General features: G+C 44.9%; 1 protein-coding gene across 1 annotated transcript; it reads left to right on the top strand.

The window, feature by feature from the left end:
- Positions 1-614: 614 nt before the first annotated feature.
- kdm4c (lysine (K)-specific demethylase 4C) lies at positions 615-25,654 on the top strand (the record flags this gene model as incomplete). Its single annotated transcript, XM_079220230.1, has 21 exons — positions 615-758; positions 1,061-1,236; positions 2,140-2,254; positions 2,529-2,722; positions 6,356-6,405; positions 7,283-7,386; positions 7,642-7,779; positions 7,982-8,175; positions 8,862-9,124; positions 9,261-11,335; positions 11,439-11,550; positions 12,701-12,888; positions 13,823-14,066; positions 15,786-15,862; positions 16,501-16,556; positions 16,692-16,800; positions 21,784-21,978; positions 22,257-22,427; positions 23,145-23,264; positions 24,454-24,546; positions 24,668-25,654. 21 exons carry the CDS (start codon positions 615-617, stop codon positions 24,836-24,838), a joined length of 4,989 nt encoding a protein of 1,662 aa, XP_079076356.1. The 3' UTR covers positions 24,839-25,654.
- Positions 25,655-25,856: the final 202 nt, after the last annotated feature.

The raw sequence follows: 25,856 nt of genomic DNA, 5'->3' as shown, positions 1-25,856 counted from the left end.
TTTCTGTAAAGTAATGCAATTACTGGTTTGAAGTTGTAATGATATGAATCATTCAATCCATCAATGCAATGAGTGCCAACATGTAAGATGTGCCTTCTTGTGAAATGGGTACATAACTAATGCTTTCAACTGGTTTGGTCATTACTTTACACTATATACATACAGATACACTCAGCAAATTTGGAATTAAAAAAAAAGGTAATATGAGGACATTATGGTAATAAGAACGTGTTAGATGAAGTTTTCAACTTCAATTTTAAAATGCATTAAACCATTAAAAATGAATTACTTTTCAAATATATCTCCATCCGGACTGGAAAAGTATCTATTATAGCATCTACAACATCAATTCAGGACAATATATTGAATAGAATGAATATATATATATATATATATATATATATATATATATATATCTCTCTTTAACAGAATACCTAGTTTGCCCAGATTTGACCCTGTTACCTTTTCTCCCCACTTGGCTATCAACGTAATCAATGTGTTTTTACCATAGCCAATATCCATTACAATTCAAAAGCCAATTATAAAATCTAATTTCTATTGGTTTCATTTCCTCCCCCCCTTCTTTTTCCAGGTCGTATCTGGTGAGAGGCAAGATGGCGGGGGCAGAGGTGTACAGCCCTGCAAACCCCACCTGCAAGATTATGACCTTCAGGCCCACCATGGAGGAGTTCAGAGACTTCAACCAGTACCTGGCTTACATGGAGTCTCAGGGTGCTCACCGTGCAGGCCTGGCTAAGGTAAGTTGGACAACGGTTCAACCTCCCAAAAACTGTTTGTCTGTGAGTGCTGGCCTTTTGTTATGTCCACAAGGTTGGTGTGTCTGTGCATACAGTTTGACTTCTGTTGTTGAAGGTCGACTCTACATCATTCACTAAGAAGAACGAGACATTAAAAAAAGTTGAGGGGCACTTTTTTTTTAGTGTGACATATTTAGTGGCCCTTTGGGCACGGTGGGTCAACTACTGCTGATCAGAGGGACCTATTTGTACTAAGTTACAGTTTCAACAGCAGTCCTTTCCTCTTCTGTTTGTCCCCTCAGGTGATTCCTCCTAAAGGCTGGAAGCCCCGTCGTACCTATGACGACATCGACGACCTCATGATTGACGCTCCCATCCAGCAGATGATGGCTGGCCAATCGGGGCTCTTCACTCAATACAACATCCAGAAGAAGCCTCTCAGTGTGCAGGAGTTCAGGCGATTAGCAAACAGTGACATGTGAGTAGCATGTAGTTCATTGTTTACGGTCACACGGTATTTACATTCTGGTGCTGCCAGAGTTAGAGTCGTAACCTTTTACAGGGTATACGACTGGGATATTTCAAAATGTACAATGTTAAACAAATGTATTCTTAGAATACAGAATAACCTCTGGAAGAATATTGGTTGCCATGCAAACTGGCTGACGGAAATAGAGAGATACTTAATACCAACGGCTTCAATGTAGTTCAATGTAGTTCAGTGTTGATTCATCATCCCGGATGGATGTAGTCGACAAAGTGAAAGTCAAGAGGTAAATACACACATTATATCCAGAGGGTTGTTTTGCAGGTGTTACTGGCATATTTGCTCTAAAAGGAAATAAAACCTAACCTTTTTATGAATATTTATATACATTGTATTGCTAATCTTAAATAATTGAAAGAAAAACAATAACATGGTAAAAGAGAAGGAAATAATTAAATGCTGTTAGGACCATAGTTAATGGGTTAATTTCCAGAGCTACAGTTTGTTTAATTGCGTATTTGAATGAAGATGGAGTCGTGAGAAAGTGATTTTAAAGTGCAGGAGCATTATTTGCTCAAGGTGTGTGTTGTTGCTGATGTGTATTATGTGATAGTTATTAATGGCAGGTCACCTTGAGCTAGATCTTATAAGCTCAGAAGATTATAAAAACAGGATGAAGGATGCCCTGTTACTGAACACCACTCATACATTGTTTCATGTAACTGAATGTTTCTGCTTGTTTCTTTTGTCTCATTTTGTAACAAATCTTACTTTTTTCATTTTAATTCTATTTATTTTCTTCTTCTCATGTGAATGTTTGAATGCTGTTGTCTCAATGACAATATTCCTGGAAAAATACAGACTAAATAAACCCAATGTGATTGTCCTCCACAGGTACTGTACACCTCGCTACCTGAATTATGAAGATCTTGAGAGGAAATATTGGAAGAACCTCACTTTTGTCTCACCCATATATGGCGCTGATGTCAGTGGCAGCCTCTATGATGAGGTAGATAATGATTCTTCCTCCTTTGTTGCTGACTCTCCATTTGTATTCTACCATTTTCCTACATGTGTGTTCATTTCTGCCACCACGTATTCAACCCCTCAATGAGCACAGGTTCAGTGTTTATAACTGGTTAATAATAGTAATTGTGGTCATCAATTTGGTGGACTTCACAGCTGGCTAACTTGGCGCATGGATATATTTATTGATTGGATCAAAATAAAAAAGCCATTGTCAACCGGAATGCAAATCCTCAAGGTTGTTTCTAATCTCCTAGGATGTGGAGGAGTGGAACGTTGGCCACCTGAACTCTGTCTTGGACGTTATCGAGGAGGACTCCGGGGTCTCCATCCAGGGCGTGAACACTCCGTATCTATACTTCGGCATGTGGAAGACCACCTTCGCCTGGCACACTGAGGACATGGACCTCTACAGCATCAACTACCTCCACTTTGGAGAGCCCAAGTCCTGGTTAGTGTGGGGGTAGGGGTGTAGGTACAGGGGGAAATGCACAAGGAAGCAATAGCTGTGCAACATGATGTAATGTCATGTAGCTTTATCTATGTCGCACTTGTTTTCTAGACACCTGTACAATATTAAACAGAACACATTTACAACACAAAGGGAATGAAATGAACTGAAAGCCCAAAAAAACGCAGATGCAGACGCCGTTGTATCTGGACCCTGGACCTATGACAGATTGATAATTGCGTATTATCAAATGTAGATGGAGCGCTTATATTTCCTCCCTGTACGGCACACGTTCAGCGGTCCAGGAACCATACCGGCCAATTACATCCATGTAAATCACATCACGTGATACTACTCGGCCAATCACATATGTGTATTCGGATAAGCATCGCGGCTTGAGTGAGAGACGGGACGAGACTGGAAGAGAGGCCGAACAGTCGGATTTCACATGGCGTTCTCCAAAAAGAGAAATGTGGACAGCGAGACCAGAGTCTCTAACCAGACTCTTCTCTGTTCATTCTTCTTAAAGGCAGTTCAAAACTCGTATGTCTCGTGTGTTCAGATGATCATTAAAAGCGCAATGTGACTCTTTGCTGCGAGACAAAGCACAACTCTTTTGATCAATCGTATCGACTCGCATCCCAAATGAAGGAACAGAATCTAAGAGCCAATATGATCAGAATCCTAACGCATTCATTCAATGTCAACAGAGACTATAGAGCTGAAACAAGTGGTAACACACATAGTCCCTCACACACATTTTATAAGAGAATAATATAATGTTGTGGCTTTTTTGGTTGACATTACTAGACAACTGAATTTAAAGCTACCGGGCAACGACAATTAAGTTACATTTATTTTTGTAAAATTAGTACTTTTATTTTAAGATACACTTTTCAAAACAGTTCATTAATGTTTTTTTTCCATTTTTAAATCCAGCCCTTATTTGACTTGAAATGAGAGAAGAATATTTATTTATTATTAGAGTATTTATAATTCATCCAGTTAAATTTGAAAACTGATGTAAATATTGTTGTTTATTTTCTTTCTTTATTTGCTTTGATAGTCAGCTGTTGACTTGCTACTTCAATACATATGGGACTAAATCATAGCACAAGTTAAACATTACTGTGATGTTCTGGACCTTTGCAGGAGAACATTTTCTCAAACTAGACCTTGTTGAACATTAGTTGAATAGCGGCAAACGACACGTTCAAAGATCTAAGGGTGTGGGAGGGGACACGGGGCAATAAGAGATCTTTGGGGCTTTTGTGCGAAATCAATCATGTCGTAAAAATGAATTCTAAACCCTGAAATCCATGCATGTTAACGACAGGTAGCTGGACTTATTGGAGGGCCTATTTCTCTGTGGAACTTTCTCTTCTTAACTTTTTTTAAAGTGTTTGCTCTCATGGGGCATTTTTTTATACGGGTTTACATAAAACTGTCACTGCTCTTGTTTGGTGCGACACGTGAAGGAAATACAAGTCGGTGTATAGTGCGTGTGTGAAATGGACTCGCAGATGGAGGTTCGTGTCCTTTTCATAATGCACGTCCATATTTGCGCTTGGGCTGCGAAATCCATCGCTGGCACTCTTCTTTTTTTGGGGATTTTAAAGTGAATTTAAATGGCGAATTACATATATTGTCAGAGCCCTCATTCTATTAACCCGACCATTCTGTTGCATTTGACTCGAGGGCTTTTGTTCCGTTTCTGCTTGTTTGCACACTGATGAGGTGGTTACCTGCAATAAGAGACTGTACTTTGGGGAGTTCAAATACTAGAGAGAATAGAGAAGGTACAACATAAGCAGCAGTAGGGACATCCAGGGAGGGGGTGAGTGAATATATGTGTGTGTGTGTGTGTGTGGACCTTTTGTTATTCTCCAAGGGTGTAAGCATATGGTTTGATTTCCTGGAAGCTATCATTCTTGTCTGTGCAGTGGAGCAAAACAAAATGTAATATCCTAACCAGTCAGCCACATGCCATGCATTGTTTCTGTAAATCTACCTCAAACACTTAAATGCTGATTAGCGCCGTAAACTAAGAGGAAGTGGTTGCTTTTCCACGACTACTTCTGTCAGTCGCACGCTCTCAATCTCTTCCCGGCTTTGCAAATAACAACCGGATGCCGTGTACGCTGATGACACTTGATTTCCCCATAATATACGCCTGGGCGAGGGAGTGTGTTCGGGAGATGAATGGGACGTCTGCCTCGTAGTTCAGGGACGAGGTATCCCAGGCAACGACTTGTATATATTCTGTAGATTTAATTCATTTAGGGGGCCTAAATCATCATCAATGGATCGTGTAATGATTATACAGCGACTGCACACGTGATTTACAAACCTAAACAAGTGGATTCATTGTTAAGTTCCTCTTTTAGCAAGATATTTCATGAACAGTGAAGATGAGATTGAAGTAATGCATCCAGATGGCAGATACAAGATTTGACTAACTTTAGGGATTGCCAAACTACTTAGAATTTCATAGAAAATACTGTGCTGTCTATATAATTAGAGCCAGGCTTTAAGGAAGTTCAGGTTAAAATAATAAAGTGACAGAAAAGGTGAGGAATGCAGGTAGATCAAGATGGAGTTTGCTTTTTATTTCTTTGTCAGCTCGGCTTGCTCCATTTCTCCCTCCCTCTTGCCCTGGAGGGAGTTCTGCTCATTAGAGCAGTGAGCCCTGCAACCCCACAGGGATCAGTGTCACAGCCAGACAGAGACACACACACATGCACACGCACATAGAGCAGCCTGATGATCCAAGCACCCACACACATGCATGCCCTTATCATCCAGCGCACACACACACACACACACACACACACACACACACACACACACACACACACACACACACACACACACACACACACACACACACACGCGCGCGCGCTCTTTCATCTTGCTGCTATTCTGACACCTCGTCCCTGGAGGGGAGCGGCTTAAAGATGCACCTCTCTTACCGCCTCTCAATCCTCACCCTCCAACTCCCCATGTCACCTCCACCTGAGGTTGCCTCTCCCTCTCAACCTGTCTCCCACTGCTCTGTTAAGCTGACAGGTTGATATGATGTTAGAAATGCCACAGACCCGAGGGCGGGCGCCGCTAGTCAAATGGAATGCCGAGCCGAACCTTGAGGGAGTCCTCTCTGGGTTTTTCTCGCCGGGAACTTTGAGAACAGTTCAAATTCGGATTGCGCCAGCAGTGTGGCGCATCAGGAGAAAATAAGATGAATGCTTCAGTCGGTGATCGTTATTCTGTCTGTCAGAGCTGGAACGAGGCTCCATATCTTGAAAATACAGTATTGCAGAACCTAAAGATAAAATGGAAGGTTCAACGAAAGTTAATGACATGTTTCTACAGTATATTTGAATGTACTTTTATGGTGACATTTCTGTTATCGTTTGTGATTTATTAATAGATAGTGCACTTCTGCAAAAAGGCTCATCAGCCCTGTTGCGTTTGTTCATCTATCCACCACTTGATGGCAGTCTTGAAATTGCAAAGGCTTCTCTCGGCCGCTGCTCCAGTGTGTTCGTTATGCCCACAGTGATCAGAGTTTTCCTGTACACGGTCAAAAGAATTATAATTCAATCTCTTCCATATCTCTCTGTTGTCTCACAGGTACGCCATTCCCCCCGAGCACGGGAAGAGACTGGAGCGTCTGGCCACAGGTAAAAGAATCATTTGCATTCTCTTTGTATAAGTTGAGGCGCGGGAGGGGGAATTAAATAATATATACACAAGCAGATCTGCATTAAACAACAGTACAGCACATAAATTAAAGTCTGCAATGAGAGGGCATTAGCGGTAATGTCGTGCTAATGAGCTCTGACTGCAAACATGTAAAAACTGCTACGAGTAGAGATGTAAATGTGGATCATTCTTAATGTATTGACACGCCCCTTTAGGAAAATACATACTGTGAGGTATTCAGAGATTAAATTAACTTCAATCCATATGATTACACGCACAACTAAGTAATTGTTTAAGTGTAATGTAAAATGAGGCTGTCGAAGTCTATGATTGGACGCTGATTACTTCACTGGATAGATCCAGAAACGCTGAGAACTTAACCACAAATATTACAGCACAGTAATCCAGTTAACAAAGGTCGAACCATGAGGACGTTATCGACAACAAAGCCTGAATACAATAGATTGTAAAATGAATGAATGATGAACTCTTGCTGGGTTTTCTTTGTGTTTCATGCCGTATCCTTGGAAATATATATTTTTCCCATTTCCAATTTGAAGACATTATTTTGTGCAGCTATGGTAACCTTTGATGGATGTTTTTTGCAATTTTCTAAACAAATTAATTGCTTAATTTTTAAATTAGTTTTGTTATAATAATGATTAGTTGCAGCCCTAATGGAAAATAAGACATCACTGTAGTCTGTGAAGGTTGACAGTCAGAAGCAGATCATCCGCCTCTCACTTCGCTTTTTATTCAGGCTTTTTATTCATGTATGTTTTTTTTTTTGCAATTTTTTCCCCCCGACTGGCTTACACTCTGTTGACGGTCTGTGTGTGTGCACATTTTTGTCAGGTTTCTTTCCCAACAGCTTCAAGGGGTGTGAGGCTTTTCTTCGTCACAAGATGACTCTAATCTCTCCTTCCATACTTAAGAAGTATGGCATTCCCTTTGATAAGGTAGGCTCTCAACCCTTTTGAAAAATGACTCTGTCCTCCTCTCGCCATTTATACTGTCTCTACATTTCCAACTTTCTGGAAACCGCTTTTCTTGCCAGTAAAATTAACAGGGTTTGCAGTGGCTTGTTTGAATGATATGATTTGTTTTCTTTTACATTCTAATTTATAAACAAACCAAAGAGAATTTAGAGTTTTTGTCACTAAACCAATATGTCCCCCTGTGTCTTTCTCCCTTTGATCATAAATTGATACCAGATTACTCAGGAAGCTGGAGAGTTCATGATTACCTTCCCTTATGGCTACCATGCTGGCTTCAATCATGGCTTCAACTGTGCAGAGTCCACCAACTTCGCCACTGTGCGCTGGATAGACTACGGAAAAGTAGCCACACAGGTAACATTCATCTGACAACCTTCCTTTTTAAAACTGCACACCACTTCCCGTCTTTGGAAAGGGTCACAAAGAAGTTTCTCAGCTTTGAATACGCTTGAATCTACCGGTAAAAAGTCATGGTCGAACAGTGTCAGACTATAATTTATCTTTTTAAAAGTGACCTTCTCCTGACAATATATGTCCTCCTCTGTCTCTCCTCTAGTGCACATGTAGCAAGGACATGGTGAAGATATCCATGGAGCCCTTTGTGAAACGCTTTCAACCTGACCGCTACACTAACTGGATGGGGGGCAAAGATTCTGCCCCCCCAGACCACATCCTTGCTACTCCCAGCACAACGCCGGAGCTGCAGAGCTGGTTGCAGAGGCGGCGCAAGAACAAACCTACGAACAAAGGGTACCGTCATCACACTCGGTTTTCTATGACATACTGTGAAGTAGTCTGTTGCAGCTAATTCAATTCAGTTTATTTTATACAGCCCAACATCACAAATACAAGTTTGCCTCGAAGGGCTTTACAATCTGTACACATAACATCCGTGTCCCGGGACCTCACACCGGATCAGGAAAAACTTCCCCAAATAAAGATCACAGAGTTTTTACTATCTTCCTCAAATAGTACGGCAATGTTTTACCTGGACAAATAACAACCAAATCTAAGAGGAAATGGTTACAGAACATTTTAAAATTGTGATTTTTCTTTTTTCTTTCTGCTTTAAAAAAAAAAACGTGAACCAAATCACGTTTTGGACCATCTAACGGTGCTACTAGGGGTTTAAATCTGGCGTAGGAGTGGTGCTGAAGATATTTTTAACATCCTGCACAGTCCTCATCGACGTTAATGAAGATTTGATTTTGTATGAGGACGACCACATTTATTTCATAAATTTCCAACTCAATATTTGGAGATGCATCCGATGGCGATGATGAACTTGCTGGCGGCAAATAATTGTGTCCTAAAATGTTTGACAGCTGCCATTGTCTCATAAGTCCCCAACACTCTGTATTTGCATTCATTTATTGTTAGTGTTGATCTGGGTTTTGATTTCTCATCTTCTTTGATCCATCTCGTCCCTCTTACAGCTGCACGCACTCCCGAATGCGCTCCAAGCGCCTCCGAACCACCGAGGAGCCCATTGCCCTGGACGGCAGCAAGAGGAAAGGCCTGGGTGGTCCGTCCGGGCCCAAGGTGCGGAGGACTGTGGCAGGGACGAGCTGCAGGGAAGAGGAAGAGGAGGAGGAAGAGGAGGAAGAAGAAGAGGAGGAGGAGGAGGAGGAGGAGGAGGAGGAGAAGGAGAAGAAAAAAGAAGCGGAGTCAAAGCACAACCAGAACTCTGTTCTTTCTGGTGAGAGACGGTAGTCGGTGTATGTGCGTACGTGATTGACGCTGTCAGTCTGAACATTTACATGTTGGAAGTTTCTCATCTGAGATCTATGGGGGAAAAAAAGATTTTACAGCCCTTTTCTTTGTTTCTTCAACAGGTCCTTGCAGACAGATGTGTGTGGTCAAGGTGAATCGTGTAGAGAGTATTAGTTTGAGTTTCTTGAATAAGGAGCCATCCCAAAACTCTCGCTGCAGCTCCGTCCCCTCCCCTGCTTCAGCAGTGAAGAAGGACCTAAAGGCAGAGACGGGCACACTCGCTGACCCTCAACGCCTCTCAGGCTCATCAGGGGTCACGAGCAGGACTCCTGAAGGACTCAGACAATGGCCTGAGGCTACGCAGACGCATCCGGGAATTAATGAGCCCCGGTGTTGCTCTCATGAATCACGAGACCGCTCATCTTCTCAGGACTGCTCGATCAGGGTCTCTCCCCTGGAGGCCAACAAACTCTGCCCATCTTCCCAGACAACGAGCCCTTCGAGCTTTCGTCCCTCTGACTCTGACGCTCAGGCGGCTAGTTCCTCATGCAGAGAAGACACTTTAAGCCTAAAACCAAACACTGACGGTAGCATGGACACGGGTACTGAGGATTACACTGACAGCCCTGCTAAAGCAGAGAAAATGGACACAGTTGTTCTTTCAAAACATATCAATCCACACTCTACTACAGAAGCACTTTATGATCTGAAAACTGAGCCCGTAGAGGAGGATAGTTCCACGTCCTGTGGTTCCTTCTCCCCTGCAGCACACAATTGCAGTTTGGAAGAAAACCGCACTGAGGAAAATCTCTTCCCTCCGCTGCTACAGAGGAATGCCGTGGATATGCCACAACTCACTCCGGAGCCAGCAGATAAGGTCGAAATCTGCCCTTTGCCCCCTGTGCTCATCCAGGAGATGCCCTCGCTCACCCCGGCCGACGACGGGCTGACCGCCGCCCCGAAATCGAGCGCGTGCAGTCACCAGGTCGCACCGGTGCTTCAGCGGGAGACGCCCACCAGCTCGCCGTGCTCACACCGAGCCCAGCAGGAAGAGGGAGAAACCGACGTAATGATGTCGAAGGAACCTCTTGCTGCAGAACCCGCCAACGAGTGGCATTTAGATTCTCCATATAATTGCGACGGGGCAGCAGGGTCTGGTTTAGGAGGAAACGCGGCTCATTTAACCACCAGTGCTCTGCGGAAAATAACATCTGGCGGTGTCCAGGAAATGCTAATAATGCCGGGATTGGCTGCAGGAAAGGGCCATTCGAAGCTGGAAAATGTTACTCCCGGACAGACTGATGCTTCCTCTCGGCAGCTAGTTCGGAGCTCGGCACCCGGAGCGGGCCAGAAATACGGCTTAGCAGGGACGGCAAGTAAAGATAGCTCGGCTCAACGGGACTCATTCAGACTGAGCAGTGCCTCTCTTTTAGCTGGCACCTCAAGCGATAATCCCCCAACCCCTTCCTCTCCATTATGCCCTCAGAGTGACGGTCACCTAGCAATGCAGCTCCACCACCACGCCGCATACTCCTCTTCGCATTGTACGTCCGAGAACCCATACATTGAGCCCAAACCGTTCTCCAGCAGCATCTGGAAAAACTTCAATTCCCAGGGCCCTGCGGTGCTCATCCAGAGTCTTCACCCAGAACTCCCCTCCGACTTCACCCACGACCCCCTGCCGTACACCATGTGGACTGAACCCCAGTGCAAAGAAGTCACGGACCTGGAGGACGCCGAACAAGACCTCCGTGAGTCAGAGGACCGGGACGGGGGAGGCGGGCCTCTCACCTGGGCCCAGCTAGAGCCCACCTCGCTAGTGTCGGTTGGCGCCGTCGAGCCCCTGGGTCTTTGTGGAGACTTTGAGCTGCATAGAGGCGAGGCGGAGGGGTCTGAAGCGCTTTCCCTGTGCAGGGAGCTGGGGAGGCAGAGGGAGGCAGAGGAGAGGCTGCACTCGGTTACTGCTGGGTCACCCCTCGGGATGGGAAGAGGAGAACAGGATGGAGTGTCTGACATGGAAGAAGGGGGATCTGATGGCGACGAGGCGGAGCAGCAAAGTAGTGTCAAGGGAGCGAGCAGTAGCGACTCATCTGAAGAGGAGGAGGAGGAAGGAGAGGGGGAAGAGGAAGAGGAGGAAAATGATACGAGTAACTGCGAGTGTGACGATTCAGGACTGGAACCTGGGGAGGTTTGTGCCGTGAGTGTTATTTTACACCCAGGCATGCACATGCATTCCTTTTCATACATATACAGATTATTTTCAACCGTTAATGCTTTTCAATTATGCCTGTTCACGCCAGTACGCCGCCCTGTCAGTGAAGAGGACCACTAAGAGCTGGCGCCACCCACTCAGGAAGCCGACTGCGAGGGCCGTACCCACTGCTGTCAAACAACAGGCTGCCAGTGACGATGGTGGGAACTCACTCACTCGCCCACTCACCCACACACACAGTTCATTAAAAGGTACCGCTAAGGTTTAAGCCTTAAAAGGACTCACCATTCAGACACTGACACATGCACGTGCTGGAAGCCAAGAGCCGTGCTCATTTTTAATAAGACCCTGGGACATTTCCTGTTGTGGTCGGTGCTGCTTCGTGGATCACGCCAGGCCAGAGACCATGATCCTTTGACTTCTGCTGGTTGCATTGCAGTGAGCCAGAATACAGTTGCCAAACCCCAATTGTTAGCATACTTAAAAACCATGACATTTTCTTTGTGAGAAGGTATGTAACTCTCAAGACTCTGAGCTCAGGAGAAGTCGAATGGACTTTGTTGTCTTTATGCTGTTTATAACTCCCTTTTTGAACGGCAAGCACTGCCAGGTAACATTTGTGTTCTCCCACAGCGTGGCGTTTTATAACCACTGAACCGTTCATCTCTGCGGTCCCTTCTTCCCCCTCCTCATTTTTCACATTTTATGTCCCCCCTGAAAATGGTTCGTCTGACGTCAATGCGCACATAAACCAAACAGATTTAACTCTCAGGCCTACCACAGTAAAATGACCTGGTGAGAGATACTCTATTTGTTTTCATGGCTTCAACGGAGTGGGAGGCAGGGCCCTCAATTAACAACTACTAATACACACACATGCACACGCGCAAACACACACACACTGTCATATTCATCATCTCCATGGTTGTGAAAACGGATGAATAATTCAGCAGCCATTTTAGTTGTTTATCCAGAGAAATGGCCGTGGCTGTGAGAAGCCTATTTTATGATGAGAGCTCTTAATCATTTTGGGTATTTTTTTTTATATAAACACACAGGCTTCACTGCATTAAAATTGTTTTCCAGGTCACTGGTGGAAATTGTCGCCACTGTGGATGGATTAGATCTGGCTTAGCAGCAAGTCTATTAATACTGCAGAAGTCAATAGTGAGAATGACGCTATGTTCTTGATATTCAGGCCACACGAATGTTTCACAGTCAGAGCGGGCTTAATTAACACACTCCCAGACAAGAGATTTGCTCCCTGTATTGCATGAATCATCATCTAGGCCATAGTAAAAAAAAATATATAGATAAGTGGATGTAAGGCTTTGTTGTGTCTCCACTTAGAGCCCCCTGAAGCAAGCCCGGCGGAGGAAGAGGAGGAAGAGGAGGAAATGGAGGCGTGGGCGAAACCCCTCATCTACCTGTGGCAGAACAGGAAGAGCTGCTTCACCGCGGAGAGGGAGTTCAACGCCAACGCAGCCACCGCGCAGCCACACTGCGCTGTGTGCACACTCTTCACGCCCTATTATCAGGTAACGCAGAGGTCAACAAAAAAAAAAAATATATATGTATATATCTTGATTCCAAACATGCATTCCAGTTTCATTGGGGCGTGTGTGTGCGTGTGTGTGTGTGTGTGTGTGTGTGTGTGTGTGTGTGTGTGTGTGTGTGTGTGTGTGTGTGTGTGTTCCATAAACACACTTGAGGATATGATTGTATCCCCCGGCCATCGAGCTCAAGATGGAGGAATCAATACTAGCAGATCACATCCAGTCGGACGCTTTGCTTTCACTCCTTAAGCCCCGCAGGATTTATCTGATTTTAGTTTACCTGCACTGATCAGTGGTTCTAATCCCATCTGGGGCGCATATGTTTCCCCCCCATCCTCCACCGTAGAAATACTCATAGACACAATTACTTACCGTTTTTCGGCAAACATGCAAGTCCTTGAGTTTATTTAGGTCCAGCCCAGAGTCCTTTTTCTGAGGAGTTTTTAGATCAATAGAGCTGTGTTACTGTAACGCCTTAGTTTCGTCAACAGTGTTCAGTGTTAAAACTAGAATAAGACGTTTGCTTACCTGATGGATCACTGTAACATCAGTCACCTCGTATAACGGTGGAACAAGTAAAGACCCCGCAAGCTAATGAAATGGGTGTTGTAATGCCATGTTGGTGGCCATATTGTCTTTGCTGGTCTACCTTTTTTTTTTTTTTTTCTTCGTCAATCACCAAACTGATTTGATGTGCCGAGAGCGACGTGTGCAAATCATTTAATGGCGGCTAAATAATTACCGCTGAATAATACTGGTATTGAAAATACTTCGACGCCCTCTGGTGATCACATGGTTTTCTTGCAGCTCATCATTGTCTTATTACCCAACCAGCTCCTGTAGTCTGGAATACCATCCAGAATGACTTCAATTACAAGGGGAATTACTTCTGACTCACCCAAATTCTATTTTCCAGGCCGAAGACAAAGTCGAGGATGATGCACCTATCGTAGCGAGGGACACCTCCAAGTCCTCATCCCCAATGGAGGGCCCCGCGCGCCCCTGCAGAGGTCTGAGGAGGACCACGCCCCTGGTCCCAGAGATCTGTTTCTCTTTCCGGGAGCAGAACTGCCCCCCGACTCCCACCAACCCTCTTCTGCAGGAAGATGGCACCTCCCCTCTGCTCTACTGCCAGGGCTGTTGCCTGCAAGTCCATGCAAGTACGTATGCACGAGGGAAGGAGTGGGTGAGAGAGAGAGAGCGCGAGGTGGTCCTCAGGTTAATACTGGCCATTTCCGTCTAGTTTTACCTCCTATCTCACCAAGCCACATTGTTTGTTTCTGTGTGTTGTTGTGCTTGTTTTGTTGTTGTCATGTCATTGTAAGAGGGTCAGTGGGTTTGAGCCCTGACTCCCGTCTCGATGTTCCACCCCCTCTCTGTTTCTCTTTCTCCCCGGCTCTCTCTGCGGTTTGGAGTATTTTATTTCGCCGAATGACGGTGAATCCTCTGTGTTCACCACACATGCTTCCTGTCCAAAAGCCCCAAACCAGTGCAGCGAGGCCTCACACACGCAGACACACACGCACAGACACACACACACGCTCTTAAATTAAAAAAATAAATAAAAAGCCCAGAACCTCTCTGTTGCACTGGACATTATCTCAATCCTCCATACACACAATTTAACAGCTCTAGGTCTTTTTACCAATCCTTGCACATTTAACCAATATCTTAAGCGTTCAGCTGGTCACACACACACACACACACACACACACACACACACACACACACACACACACACACACACTTTCCCGAATCCACAGCTTTGCAGACATTGCTTCTCTCAGTCAGTTTCAATCCCTTATACTTTCCTGCCACTAGTGTTGATACCGCCTCATGTTTTTTCTTTGACTGACTATGGTGTGTCTGTGTGTGCACGCACTGCATGTGCTTGCTTTTATGCAAGTGTGTGTGTGTGGAGGTACAGGGTGGGAGTGAGAGCTGAAGTGCATGTCATTTGACACTGATGAAAAAGCCACAAGTTTAGTTTAGGGAACCTAGAATAAGTAGAAGTTGACGTTGCTTTCCCCCCGTTCTGTTATTTGAACTCGGGAAGGGAAAGAGAGGTGAGCTCAGACGTGATGTTTGGTTTGGTGATGGATAGCGGGGGAAAAGACCGGAGACACACACGCGCATACAGACTTTAAGTGTTTCTTACAAATACAAATTCCCCGCAGCTTATGTGTCTAAAACCTCCAGGACTGGATTTTAACCAGCTGTCAGCTTGAAAAAGATTCTCATTTGTCTTACTTTTAAATTCAAAATGCGTTTCCGTTGGAGGCCACCAGCATTTATATTTCTATAAAACGTGTCTGCCGTTCTGCCCAACCAAGGACACGGACCGAAACCGAGCGAAACAACAATATTTACTCAAAGTGGCTGCTTCATACGACTCTGAATGTTTTCGTCTGTCAGCCGTGTCATCTGGGTTCCTAAGGGCTACCTGCACACGAGTCTGAGACGGGAGCACGCTGTCACGCCGGAGCCGGGCTGGCTGTCTAACGGCGCTCTTTGATAGGCAGACGAACGCACAAAATAGATGCTTTTATAAACAAAGCGGCGCTGGGTGCACCTCTTTCCTCCTGTGTTGTCTGCGTCTTGCTCAACCACAGACGTTCCCTTTTTTTCACACACCTAACCATAGAGCTCTCCATTTCCACTCCGTCTGCAATACTGTGCATTTCTGCATGAAACAACACCATCTTTCTGTTGGAAACAATGTGGACGTGGCATTTCTTTATAGATTTACCATTCGGCTGCTTTCTGTGAACGGTTTGTTGAGGCCGTACCACCAGGTTGGAGTAAAGTGCTTTAGCGGTGTTTTGAGTGAGTGTGAAGATTTTAATTTATTCCCCCCAATCTATCACTTCTTCCTGTAGGTTGCTACGGCGTTGCCGCAGATGATGTCAGCGAACAGTGGTCGTGTGATCGCTGCACGGAAGGAAGCTTCACAGCAGTAAGACCGTTTTTCCCCTCGTGTGATGTCACTTTTCCCCGAAACTTTTTTTTGACAGTGGTGTTTGACGTGGAATGTAATTATGAGCACATCACGTGTAGGTGCTATTGGGAAAACAGCACTGATCAAAAGAGCAACATTTACAAACTTCAAATTTGTTCAGGACATTTTAATCCTAGTTGCTTAAAAAAAGAAAAGAAAAAAAGTGTTTTGAAGTAGACTAGGAGAAGGTTATGCTTCACAAATATAGGCTTGGTAGATGAATATGATTTTATTATGCCGCACTGTTCCTCTCCAGAGGAAGATGTTGCTATTTGCCTTTGTGTGCATCACCTTGCTTGAAGAAGAACACACTGGAAACAACATAAGTTAAAGATGCATTTTTTTATTGTATATAACTGCATTTATATTGAAAATTGCTATTTTGCTATTTCAAACAACTCAGCAGATTTCCCATGAATTTGATTTGACCTAATCACTCACACACACACACACACACACACACACACACACACACACACACACACACACACAGGTGATGCAGTTGCTATTCAGGTGTTATATGTAAGCGTGTCTCAGGATATTGGGGAGAAAAAGATCTTTCTCTCACACTCGCTTATCTGTCTGTTTTTCCTCAGGAATGCTGTCTCTGTAACCTCAGAGGTGGAGCTCTGAAGAAAACCCAAAGCGACAAGTGAGACAGGCTTTTGTTTCCCTGATTAGCTCCGCATACTCATCTTTGATCTCCAGAGCTCAGACGAAAGAATTGTCTGTGTGTCTTACTCATCATAATGTATTCATTTTTGTGTGTGTGTGTGTGTGCATATAGATGGGCCCATGTGATGTGTGCAGTAGCATTGCCAGAGGCAAGGTTCAGCGACGAAGCCAAGAGGGGTCCCATTGACACCAGTAGGATCCCCATGCAGCGATATAAACTGGTGAGGACACACACACACACACACGCATACATACAATGATGCAGCGCTGGAATTCCCCAGGTCCTTGAGGACTGGCTCAGTCTAATTAATGAAGTGTTCACAGTTCTAATTAACAATGTGAGACGAACATGCCCGCAATCAAAGCTAGATAATTAACCACTGGTGGGTGGAGAGGGGGTTTGTGTATGTAGGGCTGTCTGTGTCTGTGTGTGTGTGTCTGTCTGCATGTGTGTCTTTGCATCTATTGTGTGTGTGTGTGTGTGTGTGTGTGTGTGTGTGTGTGTGTGTGTGTTTGCTTAATGAGAGAGCTGGAGTGTGTCTCAGCAGACCTGACATGTTGCCACTATAGTTAGCTCTCTGCTGCAGGCGCCACGATAGCTCAGCAGAAAGCAAAATGTTGGCGAGAGGTACATCCTAATGTGCAACGGGCGGTAATGCACGACGATTCTCCCTTGCATTATTGTTTCAGGGATACATATTGCGTTCAGATAATAAAGCGTATACATGATTGATCAAGGCACGGGAAGCGACTCCCTAAAACACAATGTGGGTTAGTAACCGGTTACTGTGCAACGCTAGAAGTAAAAGAGCCACAACGACATGGAGACATGATGAATGTACAGTATTTGTTGTGTTTGATAATCAAGGTATTGTAAATACAGATTTGGTTGCCAGCCTATAAGGTCATCTTCCTGTTGATGTGTGTTCAACTATCTTATAATAAACGGACAGGTCTTCCTATAGGCTGCACCTCCACAATCATTAAGTCGACTCATTGGTCTTCTTAGTCAGCTGAGATTTCTGTTGGCAAGAAGTCATTATGCTTTTTTTCATGCCAATTTAATATTTCCAAGAAACGTATGAACAGGTCTCTGGTTAACACAAGATTTAAAAGTGGTGCTTCCTTGTGAATCTCAGTATCACAGATCTGTCGATTTTAAATCCACTGATCCTTTTGTTGGACTGAGAATGCCCTGTTCACTCGTATGTGGACCTCTCTGTGGCCTCGGGGTTAAGCCGCCGACCTTGAACCACAACTTTGCTTATTTGTGTCCGGCCCGAGGATCCTCGTCGCACGCCGTGCCCCTCCTTCCTCTTTCATCTCATCATTTGTTTTTAACCTCTAAATAAAGGAATAATACAAATCCCAACCCTTATTGATAAAAATAGAGCGGAACTTCCCGTATAAAGCACCGCTATAAAGTTAAATTTAGCGGTGTCCACCATAACGGAACCAACAAAATGTGGCTCTGACACGAGTGCCTGCCTAGTTGAAAAAAAAACTACGGCACTAAATAGGACACTGCCTTTATGGACACAGTGACATTACCCACAGCGCAGGGTATTTACAGGGATATGGCTCGTATCTGCTCACACCACATTGCAATTAAGCTCATTTGGATATGAAAGCGCAGACCACAACGTGTCAGGATCCGTATCCAGAGGCCAAACTCTGAACAAAAAAGAAAGCTGTAGTCCAGACTGAAAAGGGCGACGCGCTCATAAAGCGCCTGTGACATTACCCTGATGATGGGCTAATCTTTCAGATCTGGTTATGATCTAAATTGGGAAACGTGCTTTCTTCCTTTAGCTGTTGGATGCTGCCACGCTTGTCACGGTGCCATCCGCAGCTCGCAGCTGGCAATGCTGAAAACACATGCTTTGATAAATAAGTATATACAGTTTCTTCTTTTTATTTTTTTTGGAAGATACATCCGATCTGACCGCATCATGTTTTTGTTTTTTTCACACCTTATGATGACGCAAAGTCTTTGCTCTCTGCAGCCAATTTTTCACTAAATAACATGCTGACACCAGCACTTTTTTGTTGTTGATTGCGCGCATGCCTCCGTTGATGGTAAAACAGATGGGCCTCTTAAAAAGTAAGAAATAGAAACCCCATTTGTGTCACGTTGACAGCGGTTCTATTTAAATTGAGTGAGATAGCGGCGGGTACACCGCTCTCCTATGTCCGCCGCATCATTTTGAAGTTTTCTCCGTGAGCCACGTGTTTGCATTGGACCCGCTGCCCCTGCAGCAGCAGCAGCAGCAGCAGCAGCCCGATGCATTTATAATTTACTATCGCACGCACACACATACGCATTCATAATTTACTGTGGGAATGTTCTTAACGCATGGCTCAACACAGTTGCCCAAATACACCCCGGAGAAGACACAGGCGTGGGGGAAAGAAAGTGGGTTAGACACACACACACACACACACCCTCCCCCTCCCTCAGACTAAAATGGCAAACTATGTTGACTCAATTTAGCATTACTTAATGTTTTCAGACGAATAGATTATTCCACCAATAAAGGTACATAAATACTCATTTAATACTACACACACACACATGCACACACACATCCCTCTGCACACAACGGGCGTGTTGCATGCCATTCAGAATCTCGTCATGCTGGCCCCAATAGGTGGGCGAGACGGTCGGGCCAGTTCATCAGCAGCACACTGCTGTCCATAATGGAGGAGATGTGGGAAAAGGCTTTGTGAAATGTAGGCCAAGTTAGTCACCAAGAAAAGCACGAAAAGAATCAAAGTCCCTCGGTTCAGAAAGAGAGAAGCTTGGGGGGCAATCAAGGCTTTTTTCCTCTCCCATCAGCCATTTTTTTTTCCCATTAAGCGTCGCCATTCGGGGACTTCTCCCAGAGCCTCTCGGCACACAATACCTCTGATCCTCCACCGACACCTGCATTAAGCCGGCTGAGCTGATGATCGTACAGGCGAAGCCAGCCGTGCCGTGGAGGTCGAGCTGAAGTAAGGTCAACTAATTAGATCAGCGATTGATTTTTCAAAGAAATGAACAAAGGACACTTATTTTCGAAGCTTAGCTGATGAGGACGGGTACTTAAAAAAACACCTTCTTATCCGCCAATCAAATAGTGTGCTTTTCTTTCCCCTCATGTACCAGGGAATTAAACCATCATGAGGGTCCTATTTAATATTACAGTACTTCCATACTCTGTTTTAACACCTCATGTTCTCCACTGATGTGATTGGAGAATGATACGATATGATTATATGCTAGACTTCATATTTACAAACCAGGTAATTCCCCACTTGAGCCCACTTACCGGTGAGGCACATCCTCTCAGGAGTTTGTCATTTATATATATCTATATATATACATATACACATACAGGCATATTATTGGCCAGCATGTGTGAATTCACAGGAATTGAATTAATGAACACATTACCTTCAAAGAGACGTGAAACCGAGCTGCGCGTCAGGAAGACTGGGCAGGGAAGCGGGACAAAAAAGAAAAGAAATGAGAGCGTAGATGGATGTTTTATTAGGAGGAGAGTGGAGGAAATGGAGTGAGATGTGAAAGTGGTGATGGAGGAAGGAGTAGGGTTATAATGGGAGGATGTCGTCATTCTTTCCCTTTAGCGCTGGGGATTTGTGGGGGGAGGAGGAGGGAGATGCCACAGCGGAGGAAATGGACTTGATGGGCTGTTTGGTGCAGAAAACCGAGAGATGGTCTTAAAAATGTAGATGTGCATGGATGCAGTGTTTGTGCGTGGGCCGTGCATGTACGTGTGTTACTCTCTTCGTTGTGTACAGCTCAGAGACCTCAAATGGGGAGGGGGGATTACCACAACATTTGTTTGTGGAGACCTCAAATGATGTCATCCGATTGGTCCTATGCGAGGGCTTTCCTTGCATTGTAGCGGTGAATTAACACGCTTTCTGTTGACCGTTACGACCGAGGTGTCTCTCTCCCTCCTCGACCCCATTTAATGCTCTCGTGTCCGTGTTTTTGTTTACGCCTCCGTATCCAACGGCAGCGCATTGGGGGAGATTTCACCGATGTGTTTATTTTGGAGCACGTAATGGTTTTAAACGATGCTCCAGGTCCGCGGCCCAACCAAGCGGTGATTCACTTAGCGGCCTTTTTTGTGTGTGTCTTTTCATTCGCTGCTGTTCTTCTCTGAGCATTCAAAGTCTCTCAAGTGGAAATGCAGATTTTTCAATTGCTCCCTTTTCTAAGCCGCTTTAAAGGCTACACTTTTGAATGAGGTCAGGTATTTCTTCAATTGCAGAAGAGACTCAATGGTTGCCTAATGTAGCGCGCAAGTGGAAGGTGAGAGGAAAGATTGGAAGGAAGGGGAAAGCGGACCTAATGGTCACTTTCTGTTTTAGTTTGGTTCAACTAAGTTTCTCATTCTCAACCTGTGCTAAATGCACGTAAACGGCAAAGCTGAATCAAATACCTGGATCGGATATCGGCGTCAATGGGCTACTCTATCGGATGCTATCAATTTAATAAACAACAATGATATCTATGTATTTATTTGTGTCATTTGTCTGACAAAGTTAAGGGAACAATGTTTAAATGAAGCCTGCTGTTGCCGTACACATTGATCTGTCTCTTCCACACACTGGGAGGCGTCCATCTTATTAATTAAACGCTGCAGTCGGTACTCTCTGTTAGCTGATGCCCAACATTGCACTTCCTAATACTTACAATCCTCACTGTGTCGGTAGTATGAACAGGGGACGCCTAGATTGTTCTTATTGTTGACAAATCCCACGAAAAGCCAAAACACAAGTTATTAAATGATTATATAGTCCTTGAATTGGTAGCACATGAATGAGCCATACTGCTAAGCTACATGACATGTTGCTTCATTTTGTCGAACGTGGGCACTGTGTTTGTTTTGTTGATTTCAATCCCACATGCCTTGCCCCTAATTATGTCAAATATTCACTGGAGAACTAAATGTGTTTTTAATTCACAGCTGGAAGTACTCCCCCAACGTGCACTATTCACCCCTGTTTGTTTAACGTTCGGCGTAAACCACAGGGCCCAGCTGTGAAAGGAAATAAATCCCGCTCTGTGTCTTCAGTAGGAAAGAATGGACTTGGGGCCGAAGCCGGCCTCGTCCTGAAAGGCTTTGGGCCGAGCCGGCCCTCGGCGGTCGGGGCTCCGCGCTGACAGTGTGTCTGGTCTGTGTTTACAGAAGTGCATCTATTGTCGTAAGCGCTGCTCGGGGAAGCGGCCGGCAGGCGCTTGTATCCAGTGCTCATGTGGCCGGTGTCCCACCTCCTTTCATGTGACCTGTGCCCATGCTGCCGGTGTAATCATGGAGCCGGATGATTGGCCGTATGTCGTGTCAATCACCTGCCATAGACATCAATCACGGAGTTCGTCAGCTGTAAGTTATAGGCCGGGTGTTTCCTAGAGCTGTTGTGAACCAAGTTGTGCTTGGTTCACAACACGGCAACGTGTTCGCTCTTTTGAGATCCGACTTTAAGATCTAATTGGGCGTAGCCGCCAGATGTTTTGCTGTAACGCTCATTGCAGTGTCGTATAGAGGCGGGCATGTGACTGTTGTTTCCAAAAATGAATGTAAGTAGAGTAAAAAAGGTGATGGTCTATGTCGGGCTCTCAATGTGCATATCGAGCGCTGTAATCGCTGCTCTGTCTACATAGAAGCAGCGGGCGTGCCGAGCGCCCATCTCTCTGGGCCAGACGGTCGTCTCCAAACACAAGAACCTGCGCTACTACAGCTCCAGGGTCGCCGAGGTCACCTCCCAGACGTTCTACGAGGTCATGTTCGATGACGGCTCCTTCTCCAACGATACCTACCCCGAGGATATAGTGGTGAGAGTTTGTTTAATTGGAGACGTGCTTCCAGAGGGCACCTCCCAGTTGTATGAGGTCACATCCGATATCATCACCCTCTTCTGAAAGGAGACTCCTTTTATTTTTGGTTGTCAAATGGTCGTTGCATGAGGGATTACCTTTTTTTTTTAACAGTGCTTCACGATCTTAACTGTTGTAAAAACCTGATTTTGAGTCATCTGCTCACTGTAAACCTTCTGAAATTACGACTAAACGCCGTGGATCTCTGAAAAGGCTTTGCATTTAAAATGGGATATCATTGTTGTCATGGTAGCAGCAAATAATCACTCGCATGAGTGGAAATTCATTGCTTTGCTCAAGTGATTATGGTAATGACCGAGTCCCACTTGGCGAGCTTGACACTGTTAAAGAGAAGAGAAGTAGCTGTGTTCGACGCAGCCTCGTGTTACTGTATTAGTGAGGACATTCCACTAATTTTGCATTCAATCCCAAACCATGGCCCTTAATTTACCAAGTCTCCCTCAGCTGTGCGGCAAATTCTACACCCCTTTTTTAAATTGTGATGTGGAACAGACCGTTTGATCGCGATGCAAAAAATAAATACCTACCCTTTGTGTTTGGCTCTGTGGAAAATCTCTATAGAAAGACTGCAAAGTGGTCCCGTTCTATTTGGTGTGTTTTGACACGCACTCTTGCACGGACCGACCGTTGTTCTTCTCTTCTGTCTTTTCTTAGAGCAGAGATTGTATGAACTTGGGTCCTCCAGAAGTTGGAGAAGCTGTTCAGGTGAAGTGGCCCGACGGGCTGTTCTACGGCGCCAAGTACCTGGGAGCCAACGTATCCTACATGTATCAGGTACATTTGTCGAGGTGAACGTCGAATTGTATTGCATGCTCGGTCGAAGCGAGGCAGGAAGTGAACTTGACGAACTCCGGCAACATCAGCGATGTCGTGACTCCTCTGATGTCGTCTGTGTGTGGGGAGGTGGAGCGAGAGACAGCGGACGCCTGTGATTGAGGGAGGGGCTGAAGCCTAAAGAGGAGGAGCGGGGATGAGAAGATAGTGGGGGAGGGGGAGCAGAGATGGAGAACGCGAAAAAGCTATTCAGTCGCAGAATGGATGCAGATGGGGAGAGATGGAGCGAGAAGAGGAGGTGACAATCTGCATTATTCAAACTAAATGAAATATTCACCGAGCCAAGTCATGCGGCTTCCACTTAAAGCTTTATTTAGTTGAGCTGGGCGTCAACCATTAGTTATGCACAAATGCATCTGTGACGCAGATACTCGGTTTAAGATGGGGCAGATTCTAGAAAAAGAAGCTGAACAAGAACTTTCCATTGTCGAGGTGTTCCTCGGCCAGGAAATGGTTCTCGGCTGCGTTCTTACTTCTTACTTCAAAAGTTGGTTTCGCGAGCAGAAAACATTTTGATTTCGAGCGCAGAGGGAACATTAAAACAGTTTCTTTCTTCTGTTTTTAATCCGTCACACTGCATAGTCCCAGCTGGTGATCAGAGCTGCTAATATTTCCTCATTTAGACTCAAAGGGCAGTTTTTCTTTGTAATTTGTGATGACATAACCAATTAAGAAGATATTGTTTCATGTTTACTTTGACCTTTTTATAATAAAGAAGAAGAAATGATCTTTAATTAATCCCCTTGGGGAAATTCTTCTCTGCATTTGACCCGTCCTTGGTTAAGGAGCAGTGGGCTGCCCTGAGAGCAGCTAGGGGTTCAGTGTCTTGCTCTGGGACACTTCCACATGTGAACTATGGGGGAACTGGGGATCGAACCGGCGACCTTGTGGGTGCTGGACGACCACTCATCCCCCTGAGCAACAATATTGCATTTGCATTGTTGCTACAAAGACCACTTATCTTTGACTGATGTCGAATTCTCGCATATTTTTAAAAGATTATTTACCGGAAAACGAATATACAGATTAAATTAAGGAGTTTTTGTGGAAAGTACCCTTTAAATTTAGAGGGCATGAGTGAAAAAGAGGCAAATTGTGAAGCATTGCTGAACGTTTTCCGTCCCCTCAGGTGGAGTTTGAGGACGGGTCTCGGGTGCTGGCAAAGAGAGAAGATGTCTATGCTTTAGATGAAGACCTGCCTAAAAAGGTGAAACGTAGACTTGTAAGTATTAGACTTACTGGGCAACGCATAAACAGTAAACTCCTAATTTTCATACTTTGACTGGCATGAGGGTTGTTGTTGTTGTTGTTGTTTACTCATGGCCCGTTCGTTTTTTTCCCAGTCCACGGCCTCGAGCATGCGTTTCCAGGACGCCTTCTTCACCACGCAGGGCGAGAGGAAGCGGCAGAGAACGCCCAACTCGCGCTTCGAGAAAGACTACGTGGCCCTGCCGGGCCTCCGTACCGCGGCCAGAAGCACATGGGAGCAGCAGCGCAGCTACAAAGGGAAATGAAGTCACGGACGAATGCACTGAGCTAGCGGTGGACGTGGAGGGGAGGCCGTGTGCGCGCGCATGCTCGTGTGCCGGGAGCGCTTTGGATCCACGTCCGTCTTGCCCGCACAACGTCCCCGAGGCCGGGTCAGACCAACCGGTCTGAAGGGGAGCGGGTGACCCGAGGCCCGACGGCGTTGGGGGCGTGTACATTATAAGTGATCGTGACGGCTGGACTCTCATAGAACGGGTTAACGGAGGGGCACCGTGCTTTCACATCCGTCAGGGAAAATAAACGTGACTTACATTTGTCACATCGCCCTCCTCTTTTCTTTTTTAAATAAATGACAAAAGAAACTTTTTTCTTTTCTTTTGTCCATGGAAAATTCAAAAGGGGAAGATTTTTCTAAATAGCCCATGGAAGCTTTTTTGGGGGGAGAGAGGTTGTTTGTTATTTCCAGATTTGATTTAAAATATTTATGCACTTTTCGTGTAGTATTTTCCTCATGTCTTTACTGTTTCCCCCCGCATGTTAAACCGTGTTAAACTGCTCCTGCTGGAGTCCAATGACACTACAATGGCTTCCTTGCTGCACGTTTTTAGTTTTTTTTTTTCCCTTCATCCACACGGACAAAAACATTTTGTTTGATTTTGCAAAAATGAATCATTGAATTTAAAAGAAGCCAAATATTGACCATGTTTAGTCCCACTCGAAGGTGAAAGATTCAGACAGGAAGCTATGACTGAGTTGGATTCTACGCACTATTAACGTGAAATGCTACTGTCGCTCCATGGAATGAAACACATGAAATTATTTAAAATTTGTATTTATTTTTGGCTTGCTATAGTTAAACTATTGCTAACTGCTGTAATGAAAACAATAAAAAAAAAGATGTTTTTTTTCTAAATTATATTGTCAAGTTATTTCATGTAATTGTTGGTAACCATGATTTGGGCGTGGGCGGAGTCTCTGCTGATGCCGCTGCCTCTTGTCTTTGAGGTGGTAGATGTCCTGTTTCCTCAATCTCCTTAGGAAGTG

Source organism: Taurulus bubalis (assembly GCF_910589615.1).
Source record: "Taurulus bubalis genome assembly, chromosome: 6".
NCBI lineage: Eukaryota > Metazoa > Chordata > Actinopteri > Perciformes > Cottidae > Taurulus > Taurulus bubalis.
The sequence above is the reverse complement of the archived record's forward strand: the minus strand, read 5'-3'. Positions and strand labels throughout refer to the sequence as shown.